The sequence below is a fragment of the Rhinocladiella mackenziei genome (genome assembly GCF_000835555.1).
Source record: "Rhinocladiella mackenziei CBS 650.93 unplaced genomic scaffold supercont1.4, whole genome shotgun sequence".
NCBI lineage: Eukaryota > Fungi > Ascomycota > Eurotiomycetes > Chaetothyriales > Herpotrichiellaceae > Rhinocladiella > Rhinocladiella mackenziei.
In genome coordinates, this window is record NW_013550601.1 from 86,517 (window position 1) to 107,729 (window position 21,213).

At 49.5% G+C, this 21,213-nt stretch overlaps 6 protein-coding genes across 6 annotated transcripts; 4 read left to right on the plus strand and 2 right to left on the minus strand.

Moving 5' to 3' along the window:
* Positions 1 to 1,602: 1,602 nt before the first annotated feature.
* Positions 1,603 to 3,260, plus strand: Z518_05169 (uncharacterized protein; the record flags this gene model as incomplete). Its single annotated transcript, XM_013415984.1, has 2 exons — positions 1,603 to 2,440; positions 2,494 to 3,260. The coding sequence occupies 2 exons, from the start codon at positions 1,603 to 1,605 to the stop codon at positions 3,258 to 3,260; spliced, it is 1,605 nt and encodes a 534-aa protein (XP_013271438.1).
* Positions 3,261 to 3,917: 657 nt separating this feature from the next.
* Positions 3,918 to 5,543, plus strand: Z518_05170 (uncharacterized protein; the record flags this gene model as incomplete). The annotated part of the gene is made up of 2 exons (XM_013415985.1): positions 3,918 to 4,057; positions 4,130 to 5,543. The coding sequence occupies 2 exons, from the start codon at positions 3,918 to 3,920 to the stop codon at positions 5,541 to 5,543; spliced, it is 1,554 nt and encodes a 517-aa protein (XP_013271439.1).
* Positions 5,544 to 6,217: 674 nt separating this feature from the next.
* On the minus strand, positions 6,218 to 9,445 carry Z518_05171 (uncharacterized protein; the record flags this gene model as incomplete). Its single annotated transcript, XM_013415986.1, has 2 exons — positions 6,218 to 8,575; positions 8,630 to 9,445. 2 exons carry the CDS (start codon positions 9,443 to 9,445, stop codon positions 6,218 to 6,220), a joined length of 3,174 nt encoding a protein of 1,057 aa, XP_013271440.1.
* A 1,845-nt stretch (positions 9,446 to 11,290) lies between these two features.
* On the minus strand, positions 11,291 to 12,952 carry Z518_05172 (uncharacterized protein; the record flags this gene model as incomplete). Its single annotated transcript, XM_013415987.1, has 1 exon — positions 11,291 to 12,952. The coding sequence occupies one exon, from the start codon at positions 12,950 to 12,952 to the stop codon at positions 11,291 to 11,293; it is 1,662 nt and encodes a 553-aa protein (XP_013271441.1).
* A 317-nt stretch (positions 12,953 to 13,269) lies between these two features.
* Positions 13,270 to 13,695, plus strand: Z518_05173 (uncharacterized protein; the record flags this gene model as incomplete). Its single annotated transcript, XM_013415988.1, has 2 exons — positions 13,270 to 13,303; positions 13,454 to 13,695. The coding sequence occupies 2 exons, from the start codon at positions 13,270 to 13,272 to the stop codon at positions 13,693 to 13,695; spliced, it is 276 nt and encodes a 91-aa protein (XP_013271442.1).
* A 1,906-nt stretch (positions 13,696 to 15,601) lies between these two features.
* Z518_05174 (uncharacterized protein) lies at positions 15,602 to 19,153 on the plus strand (the record flags this gene model as incomplete). The annotated part of the gene is made up of 1 exon (XM_013415989.1): positions 15,602 to 19,153. The coding sequence occupies one exon, from the start codon at positions 15,602 to 15,604 to the stop codon at positions 19,151 to 19,153; it is 3,552 nt and encodes a 1,183-aa protein (XP_013271443.1).
* Positions 19,154 to 21,213: the final 2,060 nt, after the last annotated feature.

The window sequence follows — 21,213 nt, forward strand, 5'->3', positions numbered from 1 at the left end:
GTTGGCTGAGGTAAGCAAAGAGCATCCAAGGCTACCCATGTTAATTCAACCCCAATTGCCATCCTCCCCCCAGAACATCAAAAAGCTGCTTCAGTCGCCAATGAGTATGCATTGCGCTCCTTTGCCGATTCCGAAAGAGACATTCGTCAACGAGTCTCAGGACGGTGTTCGATTTCGTCCAAGATCGTTTGAAGGAAGGCGTCGATTACGTCAAAGTGGTCGCAGATGTATCGAGGCCTGATCAGGTCACGTTGAGTTCGATTGTCACCGAAGCACACAAACACCAAAAACTCGTCGTTGCACACGCAGCAGCTTTGCATCCATTCGGTAGAGCCCAGGGATGCTAGTGCAGATGTCATTCATAACTCACGGACCATGTGACAAAGCCCGTGACGACGAAGCATGCTTGCCAATGGCTCAAGAAGGATGCATATCTGCGCTGACTCTGGTCATGATGGAGGCAGTGACTACACCCTTGAGCTAGACATCCATTCTGAAGACACTGATGCGTCCCTTGACACTCTTGAGAATCATCGGAGTCCAGCGAAAGAAACCAACCGTAGAGGCAAGTCAAATTATCAAAATGCTTGAGGACTCAGTGGCGGCCTGAGACCGGGCAGGCGTACCGATTCTCGTTGGCGCTGACGTTTCACGAAGAACCCCATGTCCCCTTTCTCGGTCAAGCACGGTGAATCGCCGCATCGCGAACTTGAACTTCTACTGCCGAACTTCGAGGATTTGCGGGGTGGCGACTTCGCTGTTGGGCGGTATACTCTGGGCTCATGGACCACAGTGTCATTCAAAGGGGTAGTGCGAGCTGATCTAGTTCTTCTGGCGGAGAACCTGCTGGAGGAGATAAGAGCTACCCGTTCCATGGTGCTCGGGTGTTGAGATCGATCTGGCGCAAAACAATTGAAATAATTCTACCAGCCTTGAGCGACAACATGCAAAGGAGAGATACATTCAATGAGGAGTTTTGTTTTTTACAAGGCTGAATGTATCAAATCTTTGGTCGCGCCGCTTTTAGATTCAGTCCGTAAGAACCGGAAGGGAAACAGGGCGGCGTGAACCGCATCCTCAAATGGACTACACTTGGCGGCTTGTGGCTGTGACTGTGACTGCGTAAGAAGGTTCAGACTCTGGCATCTGCTTCTGACAACTGACTATGACGGCGTTCTCTCCTCTCCTCTGACTGATTACTTTATTCAAACTGAGCCGCGAGTTGTCAGTGACAGTGACCCAGGACTCAAGGGGAGGCCCTGGTGTGACTCTTGTCGGAGTGCCTGTCGATCTCACCTTTTTGTCCGTTCTCCAACAACTGCGGACGACAATCCTGTCTTCATCTCACTCAGACTGCCAAACTCTATCCTGATCCATTCTCTGTCGCACCTACGCCAGTCCTCTCCTTCGACAGTCATTCTCCCTCTTCTCGTTTCTCAACGTCCATTCACTCCCTCAATCTTTCGACGTCATAAGACCCCCATTGTCATTCCTCCTTGTCAACCGGTTGATTAATTGAAGCACGACCTGTGAGACTACTGCGGGACAAAGAGTCGTGCAAGTCAAACAAGAAAGTCTGAGGGGGGTGATGAGGTTGGAGGGATGAACAGGCATCACGCCTTCACCAACGGCTATGCCGTCAACAAGAAACGCGACGATGATGTCCATCACCCCTATTCCGACAGGTCCGACCTGGAGAGTAAATACATCTGGGGCATGCATGATCTAGTCGAGGATGAAAAATCAGATCCCCCCTTCAGCCGCAAATTCGAACCTCGACGAAGAGCCCTTCACAGCCGTTCTCGTCTCATCCGTCTTGGTCTGATCGCCATCGGGGCGCTGGCCCTCACTGTCTGGTTATTTTTCCCCTCCGCCACCAATCTTTCGCTTCTGTCGAGTAGTAGCTCACCTTCGGAAGAATATTTCGACATTGAGACACTACGGTACTATGACCTTGAAGATGTGCAAGGGACTTCGGTGGGATGGGAGAGAGAGGAACGAGTCTTGCTATGCACTCCTTTACGAGACGCCGCACCTCATCTGCCAATGTTCTTTGCGCACCTGCGAAACTTTACCTACCCGCATCATCTTATTGATTTGGCCTTCCTGGTTTCGGATTCGAAAGACAACACCGAAGAATTGCTTTCGCAAATGCTCGAAGCACAACAAGCCGATCCAGACCCTTCGCAACCATACGGAGAAATTTCCGTCATTCATAAAGATTTTGGACAAGCGGTTGGTCAAGACGTGGAAAGCAGACATGGTTTTGCTGCGCAGGCCGGCCGAAGAAAACTCATGGCGCAGGCAAGAAATTGGTTACTCAGCGCCGCTTTGAGACCTTATCATAGTTGGGTATATTGGCGTGACGCTGATGTTGAAACATGTCCTTTCACCATCATTGAGGATTTGATGAGGCATGACCGAGACATAATCGTCCCAAGTAAGTCCATCGTGGCGGTGGCTAGAACAACGGTGAATTGACCAACCTTCCAGATATCTGGCGCCCGCTTCCTGACTGGCTCGGCGGTGAACAACCATACGACCTAAATTCATGGCAGGAATCCGAAACGGCAATTGCCCTTGCCGAGACCTTGGATGAAGACGCCGTCATTGTAGAAGGTTACGCCGAATATGCCACCTGGCGTCCTCATCTTGCCTACCTTCGTGATCCTTACGGCAATCCGGATGTTGAGATGGAGCTCGATGGTGTCGGTGGTGTGTCTATCCTTGCTAAAGCTCGAGTGTTCCGCGCTGGAGTACATTTCCCTGCATTCTCTTTCGAAAGACATGCCGAGACGGAAGGGTTTGGCAAAATGGCCAAACGCATGCAATTTTCAGTGGTCGGTCTGCCACATTATACAGTCTGGCATCTTTACGAACCATCCGTGGACGACATCAGACATATGGAAGAAATGGAAGCAGAGAAACGCGAAAGAGAAAGGCGGGAGAAAGAAAACGCAGAGGTGGCGAAGAAGATCCAAGAGGAATTCCGACAAGTGGATTCTCAATGGGAAAGTGACAAACAAGCCCTTGCAGATGGTACTTCCAAGCCCAACCCGAAGGATCAACCCCAAAAAGACAACCGAAAGAAAGAGACTGTGAAGAAAATTAACACTCACCAAGACGAATCCGAGAAGAAGTCCCAGGGTAAGGAAGATGTCAAGAATGAGAAGATTGTGGCGGCACCTAAAATGGAAGACGAAACCAAGCGAGCTGCACGGAGCTACGGCAACAAGAAGACTAAAAAAGGACGACGATGATGGAATTTACTAGCACTTGGTGAGTTAGGGGAAACGGAATATGGGATATGGAATAGACCGCGAGCAAGCACCTCAACAGCATGATGCATCAGATACATGGCGTTGATTGAGCATTTCGGGCAACTTTCGGAGTGGAATGGTGAGTTTCTTTGATGCACAAAAGAAAAGAATTCCAAAAAGTCTCAAGCCCGGCCTGCTATGGAGCAGATTTGTTGAGGGACCGGCCGTGGATATGAGACACTAGTATGGGAATGGGAGGAACTGTGCTTGAACCATGGTGAAATGATTCAGTGCAGGCAAGATGGAGGATAAATCAAGCATCGCAATGAACTGCACTTCTTTGAGATGGCCGTCACTAAACACGCATGGCATGGCGTTGTACCACTATTCTAACGCAAAATTCAAAGAATTCCCGCTATTCCATGTATCATTCTTTTGTCAATAATTGATTGTAAGAATCAGTCTTGTAAAGTCTGACAACTTAGAAATTGACGTCGTTCGATCAAAACGCGTCCCAGCCCAGACGCGTTCCTTTTATTCTTTGGCGCAGGCCCCGTGTCGCAATGGGAGATTATAATTCACATCCCACCTCTCAGGCATGGACTTATGTTCAATTATCAGATAACCTCCAATTAGAAATACCAGACCTGAACCACCATGACTTCGTCGTCGCAGGCCTCCCAATTCCCTTCCATACCTTTCTCGGCGACATTTCCGCAGCAGGGTTTCCGATTGCTCGAATTGCCGTTGGAATTGGCGGATTCGATTGAGAAGCAGCGGGAACTGGGCGAATTGAGGTGAGATTGTTCGGCACAGCTTTGGCGGGGAGGCATTTGGCATGGACAATTAACTCCCTTTTTGAATCACAGACTACGCTTGCAATTCAAATCTGCACCCGCTCTAGAGTCTCCTGGACATCCCGGTTCAAGGTTACAAATACAAACTCCGTCGTCATCTCCGTATGGGGAAGGGCAAGGACATCTGCATCTGTGCAGCGACGACAAAGCCTGGGCCGTCAAGCAGGTCAGTACGAGTAATAGCGTCTATATCACGCAGACACGGACACGAACACAATGGATATCAGAATCAGAGAAAGGAACAGAAACAGAACGAGAAAGGCGGAGGCAAAACAATGAGCAACAGCAACAAAAGGATGATGATGGAGATGTGTCTATGGATTTGGATTTGAATATGAATGGAGAGTCAAGAGGCTATGAAACATCTGCCTCGGGGCATATTGAAGCAGATAGGGATTCACGGGGCGACATAACGATCATTTCCCAAGTCAAGAATATCCTCGAACTCATCGAAGTCAAATCAGACGAGACGGAAATCGAACGACGGATTCGCAGCATGGTACCTTTATATCGTGGGAACGACGATGAACGTTTACGGCCAGAGACCGGTCCTATAGTGACACTGAGAGATGTCTTCAGCGATATTCCCGCGCCTACGAACGTTATTTCATCCGTCCTGAGGAAATTATTCGTCTTCACGATCCTAGTCCCAGGACAAGCGCAGGATAAGGAGCTGCAGGTGTCGGCAGCATATATACCCGGCGCAGCCGTTCTGCTTCAGAGCTGGAAGTCGTTCATCCAGCAGTGCGCGATTTCAGGGGTCAAAGTCGACAGGGTCAGAGACTTAGAGGTCAGAGACCTGCAAGATGTCCTAAGTGCGCTGAGGGCACTCGCAGATGTCGAAGACGGAGGGAACGAGCTTGTGGCTGTCACGACGGCAATTCTTAGACGCTTCACTGAAAGGGCCAAGGTCCCCTGCATTGAGGGTGAAAGCGTTACCGACCTCGAAACGGATCTAGGACTGATCCTAGATCTTGAGTATGACAGCGACGAGCAGACGTCCAAGTGGAACGAACCCGAACTCCGAGACGCCGTTGGCATCTGGCTTCTCGAGACTCTGCGCGACGACGCTTCTCCAAGCATGAGCATATCCCCCGACGAGTTCCTGACTCGATGGACAGAAATCCTCCCTGACTCATGGGCGAAGGGCTGTGATGTTCCTGCCCTCGTCGCGGCCGTCGATGGCGTCGAACTTGGGAACGTCGAGACAGGCAAGCATGTGCTGAAATTCAATTTAGATATTACTGACGCCTTCGGAGCAAGAACGGGTCCTGACACGGCATTCACGAGTTCTGCTTCAAAGGCGGCAGCAGTAGCGAAAGGACCCAGACATGGTGCCGATGCTGATGCCAAAGCGCAGAAAAAGAGGAAATGGCATGAAAAGTTTGGGGCGCAGAGGAATGTTCGTGCTGGGACCCAAAGATGATGAGATGGGATACGATACGACACGATATATCATGTCATACACTTTCATGCGCGAGACTATGGAGGATGGTGAACGAGCGATCTGAGAGGGTAGTGTTGTACTCCGAGGTGGCTGTACGACTCTTGATATTATCTGGATGATAAACCCAACAGAAATGAACAGCTCTCTCTGTATTCGTTCATGATAACAGTCTGCGTTCTGCCTCTGGAGTGGATCCCCGATGACCAGTACCTAGGTACGTACACAAGTATATTTTGACGTCCTAAGTGCTACCCAGAAAGAACTTCCATCCTCAGAGATATTGGGAAGGGATCTGATTCGCTAATAGAGCAGAGCACTCTGAATGATACCATTTGAATAACGTACACGACATATCCGTCTATGGGCTTAGATCTGGATAGTCTCAATTTCAATCTCAACCTCGCCTTCCTGCTTCATCTATGAGTTTTCCTCATTCGGATTCGGATTCGGATTCTCACTCTCGTGTCAAATAACACGCCTTTTTCATCCTCGATGTTTGATATTTGATGCTTGATATTTCCTTGTTCCCTGCACTTCGGACGATTATAAGCACATCGACAACGCCGTGGTTTTGTTTCCAGCCCACAATTCGAATGCCAGTTTAAGACGAAAACAAGTAGTGACTGAGTTCATGCCTTTCCCCCACTCCCTTTTTAGGCAACCAACTCACGCAATCGCCCTTTTTCCTCTTCACTTAGCTGATCGAACAAGGATGCAAACCCTTCCTTCTCCGCCTCCCCTTTGAACCACTGCAAAAGATACTCGGCCGTTTCCTCATCTCTGGCGCGCGAACCGGTCGGACTAAGACCAGCGCCATCTCCCCCTACGCCACCTTCGCCGGCCAGCGCCATCAAATCATCCCTCACACTCGCGCTGGCTAGATCAATAGCCCCTCCCGTCTGAACATCTTCCCAATCACCGGCATCTTCGGCCTCGGGGTCTTCTTCCTCCAGTGCCTCCGCGGCGGCCTGTGCGGCTGCCAAGTTAGGGAACTGCGAAGTCGCAGCGGACGCAAACTCGTCGACCATGATCTTTAGAATCTTCAGGTCTGCAGAGACACTGGTCCAGCGGTCCGGGTTGAGTTTGGCTTGGGATCGCGTCTTGATGCGGCCGTCGGTGCTGGCGTCGACGATTAAATCGCCCTTGACGGTCACGGATTGGACGCGAGGGTCTTGGAGTGAGAAGATCTTGGAGAGGGCCACGACGTTCTGGCGGACTTCGTCAAAACCCGCAAAATGCACTGAGTTTTCGAGCCATTTGGTCAGCACCACGGTCAAACCGTTGGCGCCGTTGATGTTAACTTCGGATAGGAAATCGATCACTTCTTTGGGGGCGTCGAGCGATAGGCCGACGAACACCATGCATAGGCTCTGGATGAATTGGATGCGGTCGGCGGTGGCGAGTCGAATGGCCAAGGCGCGCAGGAGGTCCATCAGGTAAGGGCCGAGTTTGTCGGCACCAAACTTGTGCACGAGCGACAGGGCTAGGCCGCCAACTTCTTGGGCTGCGTTCTCATCGACGTCGGGAGAGTTCAGCAGTCGGTTGATGATGGTCAATGTCACTTCGATGGATGATTTGCCCTCGGGGTCTATCCAGGTTTGGAATTGCGTGGTGCCTTTGCTGAGCATGTGTTGGACGGCGACAGTGGCTGGTCGAACAATTTCAGCTTCGGTTGCTTCCATCAGCACACGCTGCAATTTTGGCATGACCGTGTTGACAAAGCCTGGCGGCAGAGGGTCTGAGCCGAATTCTGCGAGTGCAGAGACGAGTTCGGCGGCAAGGTTTGCCAATGCCGATTCCTCAGTTAAGTTGGCGACGTCGAAGGCTCCCGTGAGTGAGGGAAGAGTCTTCGCACATAGACGCATGTAATTGTCCTGGCCGTGTGCAACAACGGAGGAAACAATGTTTTCGAACGCTTCAGTCAGCTGGGCGAAAAGCTGGAAGTTAGCGGCACCACTAGAAGCAAGTGTGAAGAACAAGTCGATGGCTTTGGTCTCCGTCACAGTTCTGGTGTCGAGAAGAATTGTGTCGCGAAGAGATTGTATCATTACCGCTTTGACGTCGTCGGCATCCTCCAGGTCGTATCTTAAGTCGTGGGATGAAAGAAACTCGTCGATCACGTTGATGATTGCGCCGTGCATTGGTTGTGTCACATTCGACGGTAGTGCGTCAAGGTAGTCAGGGATAATGCTTAGACAGGCGACTTTGACAACGTCGGAGGAATCGGTGGAGCAGGCGTCAATGGCACTAGTAAAGGATGCGGCACCGGCTGAAACGTATTCGTCGCCTGCGATCTTGAAGAAGGAGCCCAAAACAAGGTGTGCAGCAGCCCGGGGGAAAATTTGTGAGTCCTGTAGTGAGCCGGATACCTCTGCGAGTACCGCCGAGGCTGTGGCGGATTCGAGTTTGCCAGAGATCTCGCCGACATCTTTGAGACATTGGTTCAAAAGATAGAGGAGAGCCTCGCGTTCTTTCCAGGTAGATGTTACACTCGACAACGTCTTTTGGTTGAAATGAAGCATGGCGACAATCGGGATCTGTTTCAACCACTCTCCGAGGCTTCGTACTGCCAATTCGGCGCAGGCAGCTCTTGGGGTGTAATTTGCAGTGAGAGATATGGCTTCACACAGATAAAGATTGGCATCGAATTCCCACAATTCTTGGTCCTCCTTTGGTATTCTCGCATACAGCACCAACACGCGGATGAGCTCTTGTAACCAGGAAACCGTATGTGGTGCGTCGCCTAGTTGCTTCATTTGAGTTGAAAGTTCCGAGCGAACCGGTGGAGCTCTGATGGTGATTTGCAGAAAATCGAGTTCTTCGAGTACCAAAGCGTCAAGACTGCAGGGGAGATTGTCACTGTCAACTAGCTTTCCTTCTGCATTACCCTCGATGAATAGTTCGGCATAGGGAGATGCGATCCTCGATAATTCTTCCCAGACAATCTCGAACAACACTACTGCGTGAGGTGAGATGGCATGAACATAGACTTGTCTGAGTTTATCAAGAGTCTATTATGCAAATATTAGTCTAGTGCCGCCTCGTCAGGGTAAGGAGATACATACTTTGACAACCTGAACTTTCAATGCCACAAGGCCTCGTAATTGGCCATCATCCTGGTCAATTCTGGATTTCCCTGAGTACGGTAACGGCTCTTTCAGTGTCTCCATGAAGAACGGCATCCAGTATTTCATAGATTCATCCAGAAATGCTTTCACCGCAGCCCCATGGTCTCCCATAACCATTTCCAGCATCTCGAAACAACCTCGGAAGACATTAAGAGCCATGGCTCGAACGATCAAACTACGATGGTTGTCAACGGTGACATGCTGCAAGGCATTGACAAGATCCCGTGCAACCACGAAGAATTGTTCTTCCGTCAGTCCGGAGTCAATCAATTCTGCAAGAACTCTGAGAGCGCCATGGATTGGGTCGTCATTGTTTGATGTGTTCAAGATGGTGAGGAGTGATGGGAACAAGGATGGCCAGGCGTCTGGGAAGTCCACGCTTGCAATCTTACAGACGACACTGGCTGCAAGTGCTTGGATCGTGGCGTCCTTGGATGCCTGGTCACCTTCGGCTGTGCAAATAGCGTACACCTGATCGCGTACTCGAGCTTTGGCTTCGTCATCCAAGTATACTGTTCCAGTAAAAGTTTCACCAAGCTGGGGGGACCATGTTGTGGCGACATAATTCTTAAGAGTGGTCAAGGCGGCTTTTCGGGATCCAGACTCGATGTCGTTGTGGGTAGCGACGGCCAGGAGGGCAAGGGGGAATTCAGGTTGAGGATAAAGCCCGAGAAGACCCTTCTCGGCATCCTTAATGGCGGCAGTATCGGGTTGGGTTGTTGCCCGAAGAAGTAGAAGAACCGTTTGCTCCATAGTGGCTCGATGCTGGGAGCGGAACGAGCCTGGAGGAGCACAGGCCTCAGTTTGGTGAAGGTAACATGAAGTTTGTCCCGAACGGTGGACGTAGAAGGTCAAGGTTGGAGTTGTTTTCAGTGACACCTTCGGCAAGGGAGAAAATCGGTCAAGAAGCACTGACTACAGGAGAGAAGTAACTAAGAAACCGAGACGACGGCCGTTGAACTGGAATGAAACGGACGCGGGTCGATCAAAAAGCCCTGCCCACGTGACTTCGCGGCGCGTCGAAACCGCCCAGGCTCGACTTGATTGGCTGTGCGCCCCTCCCGAGACAAACGTCAGACTCAGGCTTCCGACAACAAATACAAAGTGCTTCAATTCAAGGGCCGTTGAGGCATTTGATACTACGGTGAAGGGTGTGTGAGTGTATCACGCTGGATGAGAAGGGAATGGTGATCTCGTTCAGGACTGAAAATTTCTAAACTTTCGCCTGGATGGCTTCCACCTTTGACGACGACGACTGGTGATTCGAATAGTCGGTCCACTATAGGCTTCCTGATCCTCTTCCCCGGCCGATGTTGTCGAGGACAATCTCCAGGCTTCCGTTGCCAGACCTCCCAGACTGTGCTGAGTCCTCGTTGAACTCCCATTGCAGGCTCGAAATATTGATTTAAGTGGAGGGTGTCTTGACCATACTTGCCTCAACGGTAGCAAAGACAGGCCACAAAACAGTCATCTTTGATTGTCAAACCTCTTCCCGCAAGTCAACCAGTTGTTGCTGCTGGCAATTGGTAAAGCATGACTTCATATTGAAGCTGTTGACAGGTATTCAGTATATGCCAGGGAAATGCGCATGAACAAATTGAGGAGTGGCAATGAAGAGAAGCTGAATTGTCCCCTTCGATGGATGACTGTGCTACGTTGAAAAGATGCTGGTATAACTCGATTCGAACCTCTGCAGGAAGATCCAAAATGTTGCAGGGTCAGGGACCTCAATGAAGAATCAGCCATGACTGTGAGTGTATTGACCCTGCTGATTTGTTTCCGAGACTTCCCGACACTTCGACAGACCGGGGGATAGAAAAAGGACCGGAATGATTCGAGTGTCACGTACCAGACCCTAGAAAGATCTAATCACATCAGAACAGGGGCAGGCTGTCGGACATCTCCCTCTCCTCAACCAGAGCGGAAAGACGCCACGATCCCTCCGCTTTGGTTGTCTGTCCCGCTGCAGAATGCATCAATACAACCGGCCAATAAGAGACTCCGAGAATCGGCCGCTAGAGGGATGCCTCGTTCGTCGAGTATTGTCAGGGTTCAAGCAGAAATAGTGGCTGGGAGACTCAAAGAGACTTCGAAGACATTCTTGGCCTCTAGGAAGCGGGATTAACGAGAACAAGAGCAGCAGTATCATGCTCCATTGCTTGACAGCAAATGAAGCAACAGCGACAACGGAAGTGTAATAATTATCAGAAGGGGATCGCAAGTTGCTTTTGAGCTATTCTTTCCACAAAAGTAATCGACCGAGGTTCAAGGTTGCACAGAGAATGTCTTTTGGGCATGTGGCCATCAAGAATGGGTCGGTGTTCGATTATTTGCTGTCTTGAACATCTGCATCTGCATATCCTGTGCTATCCACTGTTTCAGGCTAAAATTGAAGGAAGAAAGTCGGTCGGGATGGTCATTCGATATACAAGGCTGAAAGTCTCTCAGGGGTAATAGCCCATCCCGATCGGAGGTCTAATTAACACAGGGGCAGGAGACGTAACCGTTATCGGACAATATATTCAATATGTGGATGTTTTCATTCATCACGACCTTTTCCAGGGTATCGGTCATACAATCATACAGATATATTGCTGATCAGTCTTCATCCATTGACTCCCAACCATTTTGACCTCCTTCACCTGTCTCTATGCTGCCTTCATCTTGGTCTTCTTCATCACTCTCCTCATCACTGCTTTCGTTGACGCCAACTAGTCTTTCCTTGCCATCTGACTCAGGCAGCTTGACTCTTCCGGCAAACACTTTCCTTATGCTAGGATTGGTACTGATATCCCACACCTGCATTTGTCCGCGGCTTCCCGCAACTGAGAGTCTAAAGGCCACCTCTGGGTCTGGTGCAAACTGGACTGAAAATATCCGCCCCACTTCGAGATTTCTCGAAACAACCATACGAGGCTTGTTGTCCTCCACGTCCCAGAGCTTGACCTTTTTGTCATCCGACCCGGTTGCCAGGAGACCAGGCACAGAAGGACTGATATCAAATGCGCTCACAGCACCATCGTGAGCTTGTAACGTCCATATAGATTTGCTTGGCTTGTCATGAGAAGTGGGAACAATGCGAGCGTCAAAATAATGCACCGTGCCAGCTTCCGTTGTGACCCAGAAAAAATTGGGATCATGGCTATCCCATCTCACTTTCTCCACATCAGCTTCGACCACCCATTTTGGTGCTATCGCGTCTGGGGCTCGCATATCCGTAGCGATAACGGTCCGATCATAGCCTCCACTGAGTAATACAGTTGACTGTGTGGGATGCCAATCCAACGCACACACTTTTCCAGAGTGCATTGTGTATGATTTTGCACATTTTCCAGTATTTAGGTCCCAAAGTTTAACAGTCTTGTCGGCAGATGCCGAAGCCAGCAAATTTCGATGATGCCGATTGGCAGCCAAAGCAAGAACTGCGTCGACATGATATTCATCATTGGCCTTGGGCTTCTTTTTCTTCTTTTTCGACTTCTTCTTGCTTGTAGAGCTTTCTTCGTTCTGCTCCTGTTCTTCAGCCGATGGCTCTGGTTCTTGCCCCAGTATCGCGTTAGGGTACATGCTATCCACGACATCGAGGTCCCAGATTTCGATCTCGGGGCTCATGGTTCCTACCGCAACGAAATTCCCTTCGGACCGACTCCCCGCGTCTTTCCCGACGGGAACATTGATCCATTCAACACACAGCGGAACTGCAGGCAACATTATGTCATGATGGACGTAGAGGTTGTCAGCCTCATCTTCATAGACAAATACCTCCAGGTGCGCGACCTCATCCTCAACCTTGGCCGCCAGGATAAGATTGTCTGAGGGCAGTATCTGTAGTTCTTCTCTTTCGTCCTCTGATTCTTGCTCCCCTTCGGGTAATACGAGGTATGGATCTTTTTCATGCGGCGCATGATATGCCAAAGAATTGACATTGCCAAACATGGCAAATTTCTCGCCTTGTTCGTCGACAGGTTCGTCGTCGTAGTTGTCGAGATTATATTCTTTCAGGTCATCTGTCTCTTCTACGGTGTCCCTGTTGGATTGGGTAGTTTCCATTGCGGGCATGCCAGTGTCCGAGTCTGCATCTTCCGACTCATCGCCACCCTTGGGATTTTGAGCGTTGTCTAGATCCGCCTGGGCATCCTCTAGTTGCAACCGGGCTAATTTTGAGATGCGGTTAAGTTCTGCTTCGTCGACTTGATATTTCGTGGGGAATTGTGCGGCGACACCTCGCCTCACCCATGTGGTCGCCAGAGTCATCGACATTTTTGAACTGGGAGTTGGGAATTGTAGGACCACTGGATCTATCCAGTCTTGCAGTTTCACTTTTTGGGCGAGAGAAAAAGGCGGCAGAATCCGCGAACTTTTGGGCGGTGAGGGGCTACACTGGTCGAGTGCAAGGCTGCGTTTCCTAGGCAAGGCTATGCCTTGGCATCGACAATTCAATGCGGAATTTGATCCGAGCTGTTTGTCTCCTCAGTCCAACTTGTCAAACACCAATTTGAACCCGGCTGATCGCAAGTACATACATGTGGCCGTGGCTCGAACCGCATGATCAATACTGGAGGCGAGTCTCCACCAAAATGCATTCCCATTTGCACACCAAAGACAATGTTGGTATGTGGCAAGTCCCCCGGAGACTTGTTTGATGGTCAAGCTTAATTGCGCTTTCACCTTGAAAACCTCTGCATTATTGCTCTTGTCAACGATGCATGCGGATTAAAGTGTCGAATTCAAAGTCTACGACTCAAAGCTGACTATGTGCAGGGTGCGAAGAAATCATGACCGCGCTCGACGAGTGCCACGCTCGTGGATTCCTCTACAAGGCCATGGGTGGTTGCAACGACATCAAGCGAGAAGTGAACAAGTGCCTATCAGGCGAACGAAGCAAGAAGAGCAGAAGGAATCGAGAAACGAGCCTAGAACGTCGAGCAAGGATTGAGGCCGTTTGGGAGCAGATGGACCGAGGGGACTATTCAGCTCTGGAACGATTCACAAACCGAAAATGAATGATTCATGGACGGCGTCTTTTTGTCTCAGCCACTCGACTTGGGTTTCAGGTGGTCGGCGGCGCCCAGATTTGGCGCTCGCAAAAAGAATTTCTTCATGTGATGGACAAAAAATTGTACAGTACGGGTACAGCTTTGAATTTTCTCCGCTCGACAAGATGGCTGGCTCTTTTTATCAGCATCACGCCACTCTCAATCGCAATCTGCTTAGTCCACTGGGGAGACTATAAAACTATTTCTATTGAATCCACGAGCATAGCTCGTCCGCTGGTGCCGAGGATCATTGTCCCGTTCAATTGTGTATTCCGTTCCCCAATTCCGCCACATATTCTTTGTAGAGTATCTAGTCCAGTGTCTGAGGCGGAACAAGTCACCAAACTCCATCATTTCAAAACAGCTTCGATGATTACATCTCCTATTTCATTGGCCCAGATATTGGCCAGCTTCGAACATCAATGCGATCTATTTGGTTTCATTGCGTTCTAGAGATGCTAGAGCCCACATCATGATAATATCGAAGCCTTGCTATTGGAAGAGGGACTCCCGTCTCTGGCATAACTCTTTCCACGACTATTACCTTAAAATAGCCTTTCTTCATAACGCCGGCAATATTCTTCAAAATCACGGCAGCCTCCTTGTCGGACCAATCGTGTAGAATATTCGTGAAGAAATATATCATGGGCCCCAGAAGGATATACGTTGGACTGACTCAACTTATCTTTCATTGGCAGGGGCTCGAAGAAATTATACTTGGTAACTTCAGTGCCGCTATATATGGTTGGCCGGAACGCGATCGATTCCCTCCGGAAGATCTTGCAGGACGAGCTTCTCAGAGTGGTCTGGAAATTTCTTTTGAAAGACCACAGGGTCTGGGCACAACTCCCCGCCAACGTCGACAATTAACACACCGTCGGGAGAGCATTTGACTCCGGCGTACAACTCTTCTGAGGGAAATACGTCGACCCAGTTCGGTAGTCCAGCTCGATAGCTGGACATGAAATTATTGAATTGAGATGATTCTCGTGGATTATCCTTCATCCAAAGCGAAAAGACCCAGCGTTGAGATTGAGGTCTTCCATGGACCTCCGCTTTCGTCCACAGGCCATCAATCAAAGCAAACTTGCGAAAGCGCAGTTCTTCAGTGAGCCTTGCAGGAAAGGTTAAAAGTTGTTCCCGCAGGACTTGTAACGACCGAAACTTCCGTCTGTAGTTCAATTGTGTTCGAGACTTACCGCAGCCTGCTCACATGAGAATGGCAAAACAATAACGGCTAGCATCTACCTCAGCCACATCATTCGAAGCATTGAAGGCCAAGTTTCATAGGGCTAGCAAGTTGCAGCTGAGTTGATGCTGCGAGTGTGACGGTAGCGATGGCTAGCTGAGTTCTCCGTAAAGAGACCAGAATTGATGATGCTCGGCATCTCGCGACTTGAGACTTTAATAGAGTGGGTGGTGGCTCTGGATATAGAGTTGGGTACGATCATAATAAATCGAACGAAACAAAGCGGCTAGGAATGTCTTCATGGCTACGATAAGTCTGGAACTCCTTTTCGGCCTTTCACGTGATCATTGTAATATTTCACGTGATGAAGATCACTTCGCTAGATCAAGTAAGTTTTTCCGAGCCCTTCTTAAAGCGGCCGCGTCAAGAATTCCCATTCAGGTTCCGCTTAATGAGCGCAATTTGATCTGCCTCAATGCCAGTGTACGGCTGACACAAACAAAGCATCTGGAGTCAATGCGCCCCTAGCTTCATTGACCTAGCTTGGGGGCCTAGCACCGTCTATGTTTTATCTGTTCTTTGTCTTCAAACCGGAACAACAGCCAATACATTGTCCCAGTGCTTCATTCCCGGTGTGGTTTTGAGGCACATGTCTCAAGCTGACCACCCCATATATGTGGCATTATGACCGGCGGAAAAGAATCTCAGCAAGAAAATGCCGCTGAGGATCCCAAAAGCGAACAGCCACCAGGGTATAAACCACAGTCTTCTTCATCCTCTAGCGAACCCGAATTGGACGACTTTGGACTACCCAGAAGACCGGCGAGCGTATCTCGACCTCCCGAACCTGATGACAGCGGAGATGAGAGCGATACTTTCCACGATGCCGAAGCTCCTACAGATACGAACACCATAGCCGAGAAAGATGACAAAGATAATGTCTGCGAAGAGACCAAGCTCAACGGACACACTGCGGAACAGGAGGATCAGAGCAAGAGCCAAAATCCAGAGACTGGACTGTCCACAGCAAGCAAAGAAGCCGAACATGGAGAATCCCAGGAAGCGGAGGATAAATCACTGAAGAATGAAGGGAGTACAAGGCCCGATGTGGCCCTAAATATCCCCAAGATTAAAGTGCCTGTGGCTTCAGAGTCGGGGCAAGATTCTGCAACCGAAAAAGGCACATCTCCCAGAAATTCTCAGCTTTCTCCAGTTTCAGCCATAAGCAAGCGTGTGACTCGGGCACATGCTCCCGCTGTGTCCGAATGGTCGCATCAAAAACAAGTAACGCAAGACCATCCCTCCGACGACGAAGAGGAAGAAGAGGAGTGGCAAGCCATGCCAGCTCTGGACGAGTTTGACATCTATGATGACAATGGCCGACTGGTGGCAAAGGGCAACCGAGAAACCGAAGAGGAAACGAATGCTTATTCCGGAATAGGAGGCGCCGGGAAAGGATATACCAGGGTACAGCTCGATGAGGACGCTCAGTCTGCCACCAGCATGGACGAGGATACCAACTATTTGTTCCAAAATAGCCAGAAATCCCAGACATTGGATGGAGAGTTCCCAGGAGACGATGAACAAAGAGATGCTCTTACCCAATTGCAAGCCACAAAGGATCTTTTGACCGAGGGCCAGCGAATAGCCTACGTTGGTGTGGTTCGCCTGACGATTCATAAGATGCTTCAGGCTCTCAGCGACCTGGAGAGGACAAAAGCTACGAAGAGGGAAATCACCAAGGCCTTGGAGAGCATGGACATGTGGGGACAGAAAATGATGGTTCGTTTGTATACGCACATGGACATTAACCCTGCTGAACAGATCATGATCGAACAGCTTGCAGAACATGGAGTGCAGCCGTCCGATTTGGTCACTCCCTTAATGCTAAATGCTAAAGTCAAGAATCCGTTGGCTCATGACGTTGTTCCAGAGCCATCAAGGCCAGATATCTCTCGGAACAGGGACTCAACTGTTTCCAACCCTTCTCTTAAGGGCGACAGACCGGATCTGAAGGAGGGCAAAGATGGAGAAGAAGTTCCTGAGGTGCACGGGCCGGAAGATATGCCCCACACGAAGCAGATCGAACTTGATTTGCGCTGGACTGTCCTCTGTGATTTGTTCCTGGTATTGATCTCCGACGGTGAGTACGATGCTCGGTCTAGGAGACTTCTTGAAAGGGTAGGCTCGACCATGAATATTAGCTGGATCCAGATTTGCCGATTTGAGAAAAAGGTCATTGATCAACTGGAAATGCAAGAAGCAGAAGCCAAAGAAAATTGGGATGAGTCTGAAAACATGGAGAAAAGACGGAAACTAGGTCTGAAGCGAAAGTACATGGTTATGGGACTGGCGACCGTTGGTGGCGGTCTTGTCATCGGTCTCTCTGCCGGTCTTCTTGCACCGTTCATTGGAGCAGGCCTTGCCACGGGGTTCACAACGATCGGTATCACTGGTACCGCAGGCTTTCTGGGAGGAGTTGGAGGAACAGCACTGATCACCTCTGCCTCCACAGCTGCCGGTGGTATTATTGCGGTTCGAGCGTCAGAACGACGGACCGGACACGTAAAAACTTTCGAGTATCGCCCTCTGCATAACAACAAACGGTTCAACCTTATATTGACTGTCTCTGGCTGGATGGCAGGCAAAATCGACGATGTTCGTTTACCCTACAGTACCGTCGATCCAATCATGGGCGATATTTACTCTCTGCTTTGGGAACCGGAAATGCTTCAATCAATGGGTGACACCATCAACATTCTCGCTACGGAAGCATTAACTCAAACGGTTCAGCAAGTGCTCGGAAGCACTATCTTGGTTGCACTCATGGCGTCGCTCCAATTGCCGATTGTCCTGTCGAAGCTGGCTTACCTTATTGATAACCCTTGGAGTGTTTCATTGGACAGAGCCAATGCCGCCGGGCTCATCTTGGCGGACTCGCTGATGGACAGACATCTAGGACAAAGACCAATCACTCTACTGGGATTCTCCCTCGGGTCCAGAGTGATATTTTCCTGCTTGAAAGAATTATCCAACCGTGGAGCGTATGGCTTGGTGCAGAATGTGTATTTGTTTGGTTCACCGGTCGTCGCGAAAAAGGACGAATATCTACGAGCTCGTTCTGTTGTTTCTGGCAGATTCTTAAATGGCTATGCTTCTAATGACTGGATTCTGGGATATTTGTTTCGAGCAACATCGGGGGGCATCATGCGTGTTGCAGGACTTGCTCCTGTGGAAGGCATTCCGGGAGTGGAAAACATCGACGTTAGCAATTTGGTGTCCGGCCACATGGCTTACCGGGCAGCTATGCCTCAATTATTGCGCCAGGTTGGTTGGGAAGTGGAAAGCGATGAGTTCACTGAAATCGAAGATCCTGACCCCGACAATCATGCAAAACGGCAACGCGAGCTGATTCAAGAAATCGATGAGGCCCGCAAGAAGGCCGAAGAAAGGCCCGAAAAGAAACGATTTGGGCTGTTCAAAAGCGGGAAGCTGGCGGAGAAAAGAGGCTGGGAGACGTACAGCATGAATGACAGCAGTCATAAACGGAGCGACAGTTCAAGTCAAGAACTAGCACCTAGCCAAGATGGTAATGTCCTGTTCGACATTGATGCCATCCGAAAAGAACTGGAAGGTGAAATGATTGAAGTCAGAGAATTGAACAGCACGTTGCCGCCCATGCAGATCACGTCGGTCAAAGATGGAGAAAAGCACGTCGAGTATATTCGTCTTCCGCATGACATTAAGCCAGATGAGATTGCAAGGATGAATCTTCCGCCCCGGCCAGATGAAATTGACGTAGGCGTTGGTCTTGTCCAACTTCCGCCTGTACGACCTGCCAGAACATCGTCTCTGAGGCCTTCATCCATTTCGAGCCCCCATCGATCTCCACGAGTAAGTCCACAACGATCACCACAACAATCTCCAGACCCCAATCGACGATCACCCTATGCCTACTCAGAACCGAGAGAACTAGTCACTACTTTACCGCCTCTCAGTCTAACGCCTTCACAGCCTCACTGGCCAGAGAGCAACAAGGGGTCCCCAAATCTACGACCGGATCTTAAACCACATGCCACGGATCCTTCTATTCCGAGCTGGAACGGACAAACAGCAACATCGGGTAATAGTGCTGCAACGCCAATGCCAGACTTGGATCTGGAACGTAATGCATGGGCAGATGACGATGACGACTTTGATCAAAGCCGGGGGGGGATCAAGATGACATTTGAATAATGACTAAATGAAGCGGGCGACTTTGTGCAACACAGAAATTGCATGCATAGCGTGGCGTCGAAGAGGAAACCCATTTGGAACACTTGTTGTCAGCATATACTGGATTGCGTATAACGTCAAGAGAAGAAATTTGGGATCTTTTTTGGTATTGGGGCGGCCACTTCTCCTTTGATCCTTTGAAAGATGCACATATTTCGCCTATATCGGCATTGACGCCTAAATCGGTTTACGGACTGTATCCCTGGAATCCGCCAAAAGAAAAAAAAAAAAAAAGAACCTAATCTCATCGTATCTCAAAATCTTTGACATTTACTCCGCAACTTCTCCTATCTTTGCCATGTCTTTGCTCTGGCTCATCAAGATTTGTCTTGACCTATTCCACTATCTGGCTTTCATCTATGTTGAACAAGCCATGTGGTGCCAAAGTTTTATATTCTGCAAAATCTTTTTGGCCCTTGGTTAAGGTACGTCTGGGCACGCATGTCCTATCTAACAAGGAAACTTATTTAAACCGACAGAAACGAGCAGGACACCGATGGACCTTTGATCCTCAATCGGCATAAAAAAACTTGGCTGTGCGAGATAACCCCATGCTCAATGAGCCACTGCTTCCTGATACGATTCCCGTTGCTATCAATCTTTTGAAGAATCTCGAACCGGAGAGGCAGTTATCTTAGGCGTTCATGCTTTGTTTGCTTCTTTATGCTCCAAACGTATCGACGGAAGGTTTCCCACATTTCATTATCACCTTCATTGTTTACGACTTCCATACTGCTATTCTGAACATCTCACTGATCTTCTTTGTCCGATCATCACACTATCTACGTTCCATCATGATTATATTGATCTCAATCAACCACAGAACGCGGAAGAGATCTGGCAAAGTATCAAACTACTCGATCTGCTCGGGTGAGCCCTAATCGACGTTCTCGATCATGCTCGGTAAGCCCAAGCCTACGAAGAGACACTATCACACAGCGTTACAGAAAATTTGTCGGGCAAGTTACTGTATCCTTCCGTGATGGAGAAAATCTCTTCGTGAGAGCCAGCCAGGCGGACTGAGAAACTCTCGCAGGCATCTTCCATCCGATTCCAGTCCAATTGCGTCTACACCTGAGCTTCACCTACCTATTCATCTTCCTGTTCATCTTCCACTGTCTACAATTCATCGTTCGCGTCATATCTTTTGGCTCTACAAAACCGTTCCCATCCCTCGTGTGAGGCCCGTCATTGAAGAAGATTGCACATTCATCATTCCCGCCGTTGAGCCGGACAATGAGGACTTTCACGAGTGTCTCTCCTCGGTTCTCAAGAATGGCTCCCTTGGAAGTTCTGATTATCAGTAGGAAAGCACCGGCAAAATCTGACGAAAACAGATCATCAAGACGCACCAAGCTGCTTTTCCTTATACTCGAATCAAAGTTTTGGCTGCAAGGGCCAAAGCGTCAACAAATTGCCTGTGCCTAGCCTCATGGTTAGACCGCTGTCACTTTTCTTGTCCGCTACCATGTCTTCTGGCCTTCTATTGATTTCTCCAGAACAGCCATCGCGCCTTTCGAGGACTTCAGAGTCGGTAGTATATACACAAACGAGCGAATTCGTCGACTGAGTACAGGATATGGGTTTCAATCGTTCTTCAACGTGATCGGTGCTCTGACCTGAGCAACATAATTTCGAGCCACAAACGCCGTTGACGGGGTGTTTTCGTCGTCCCAGGTCGTACAGCAGCTTATCGAACTAGCGCTTTTCAAGACTCATCATTCTTGTCAGGCCACATGGACGAGCGATTCTTCTTCGGTAAGTTTGGGCCCTCAATGCCGACGTCGACAATTACACCGCCAGATGGCTAGTCACACGAGGCTGGAAAATTAAGATTCCAGTACTGCAAGGATGCCACGGACGAAACCATTCTAGGCACCTGCACTTTGCGGAATCCGAAGTTCCTCTTTCAGTATCCGATGGTGGATCTTTGCGACGAAGATGTTCAAACTGATTCCTTCACTTTTCCCGTCGTCCATCCGACTTGATCTATCTACCTTGCTATTTTTTTTGTTCGCTTA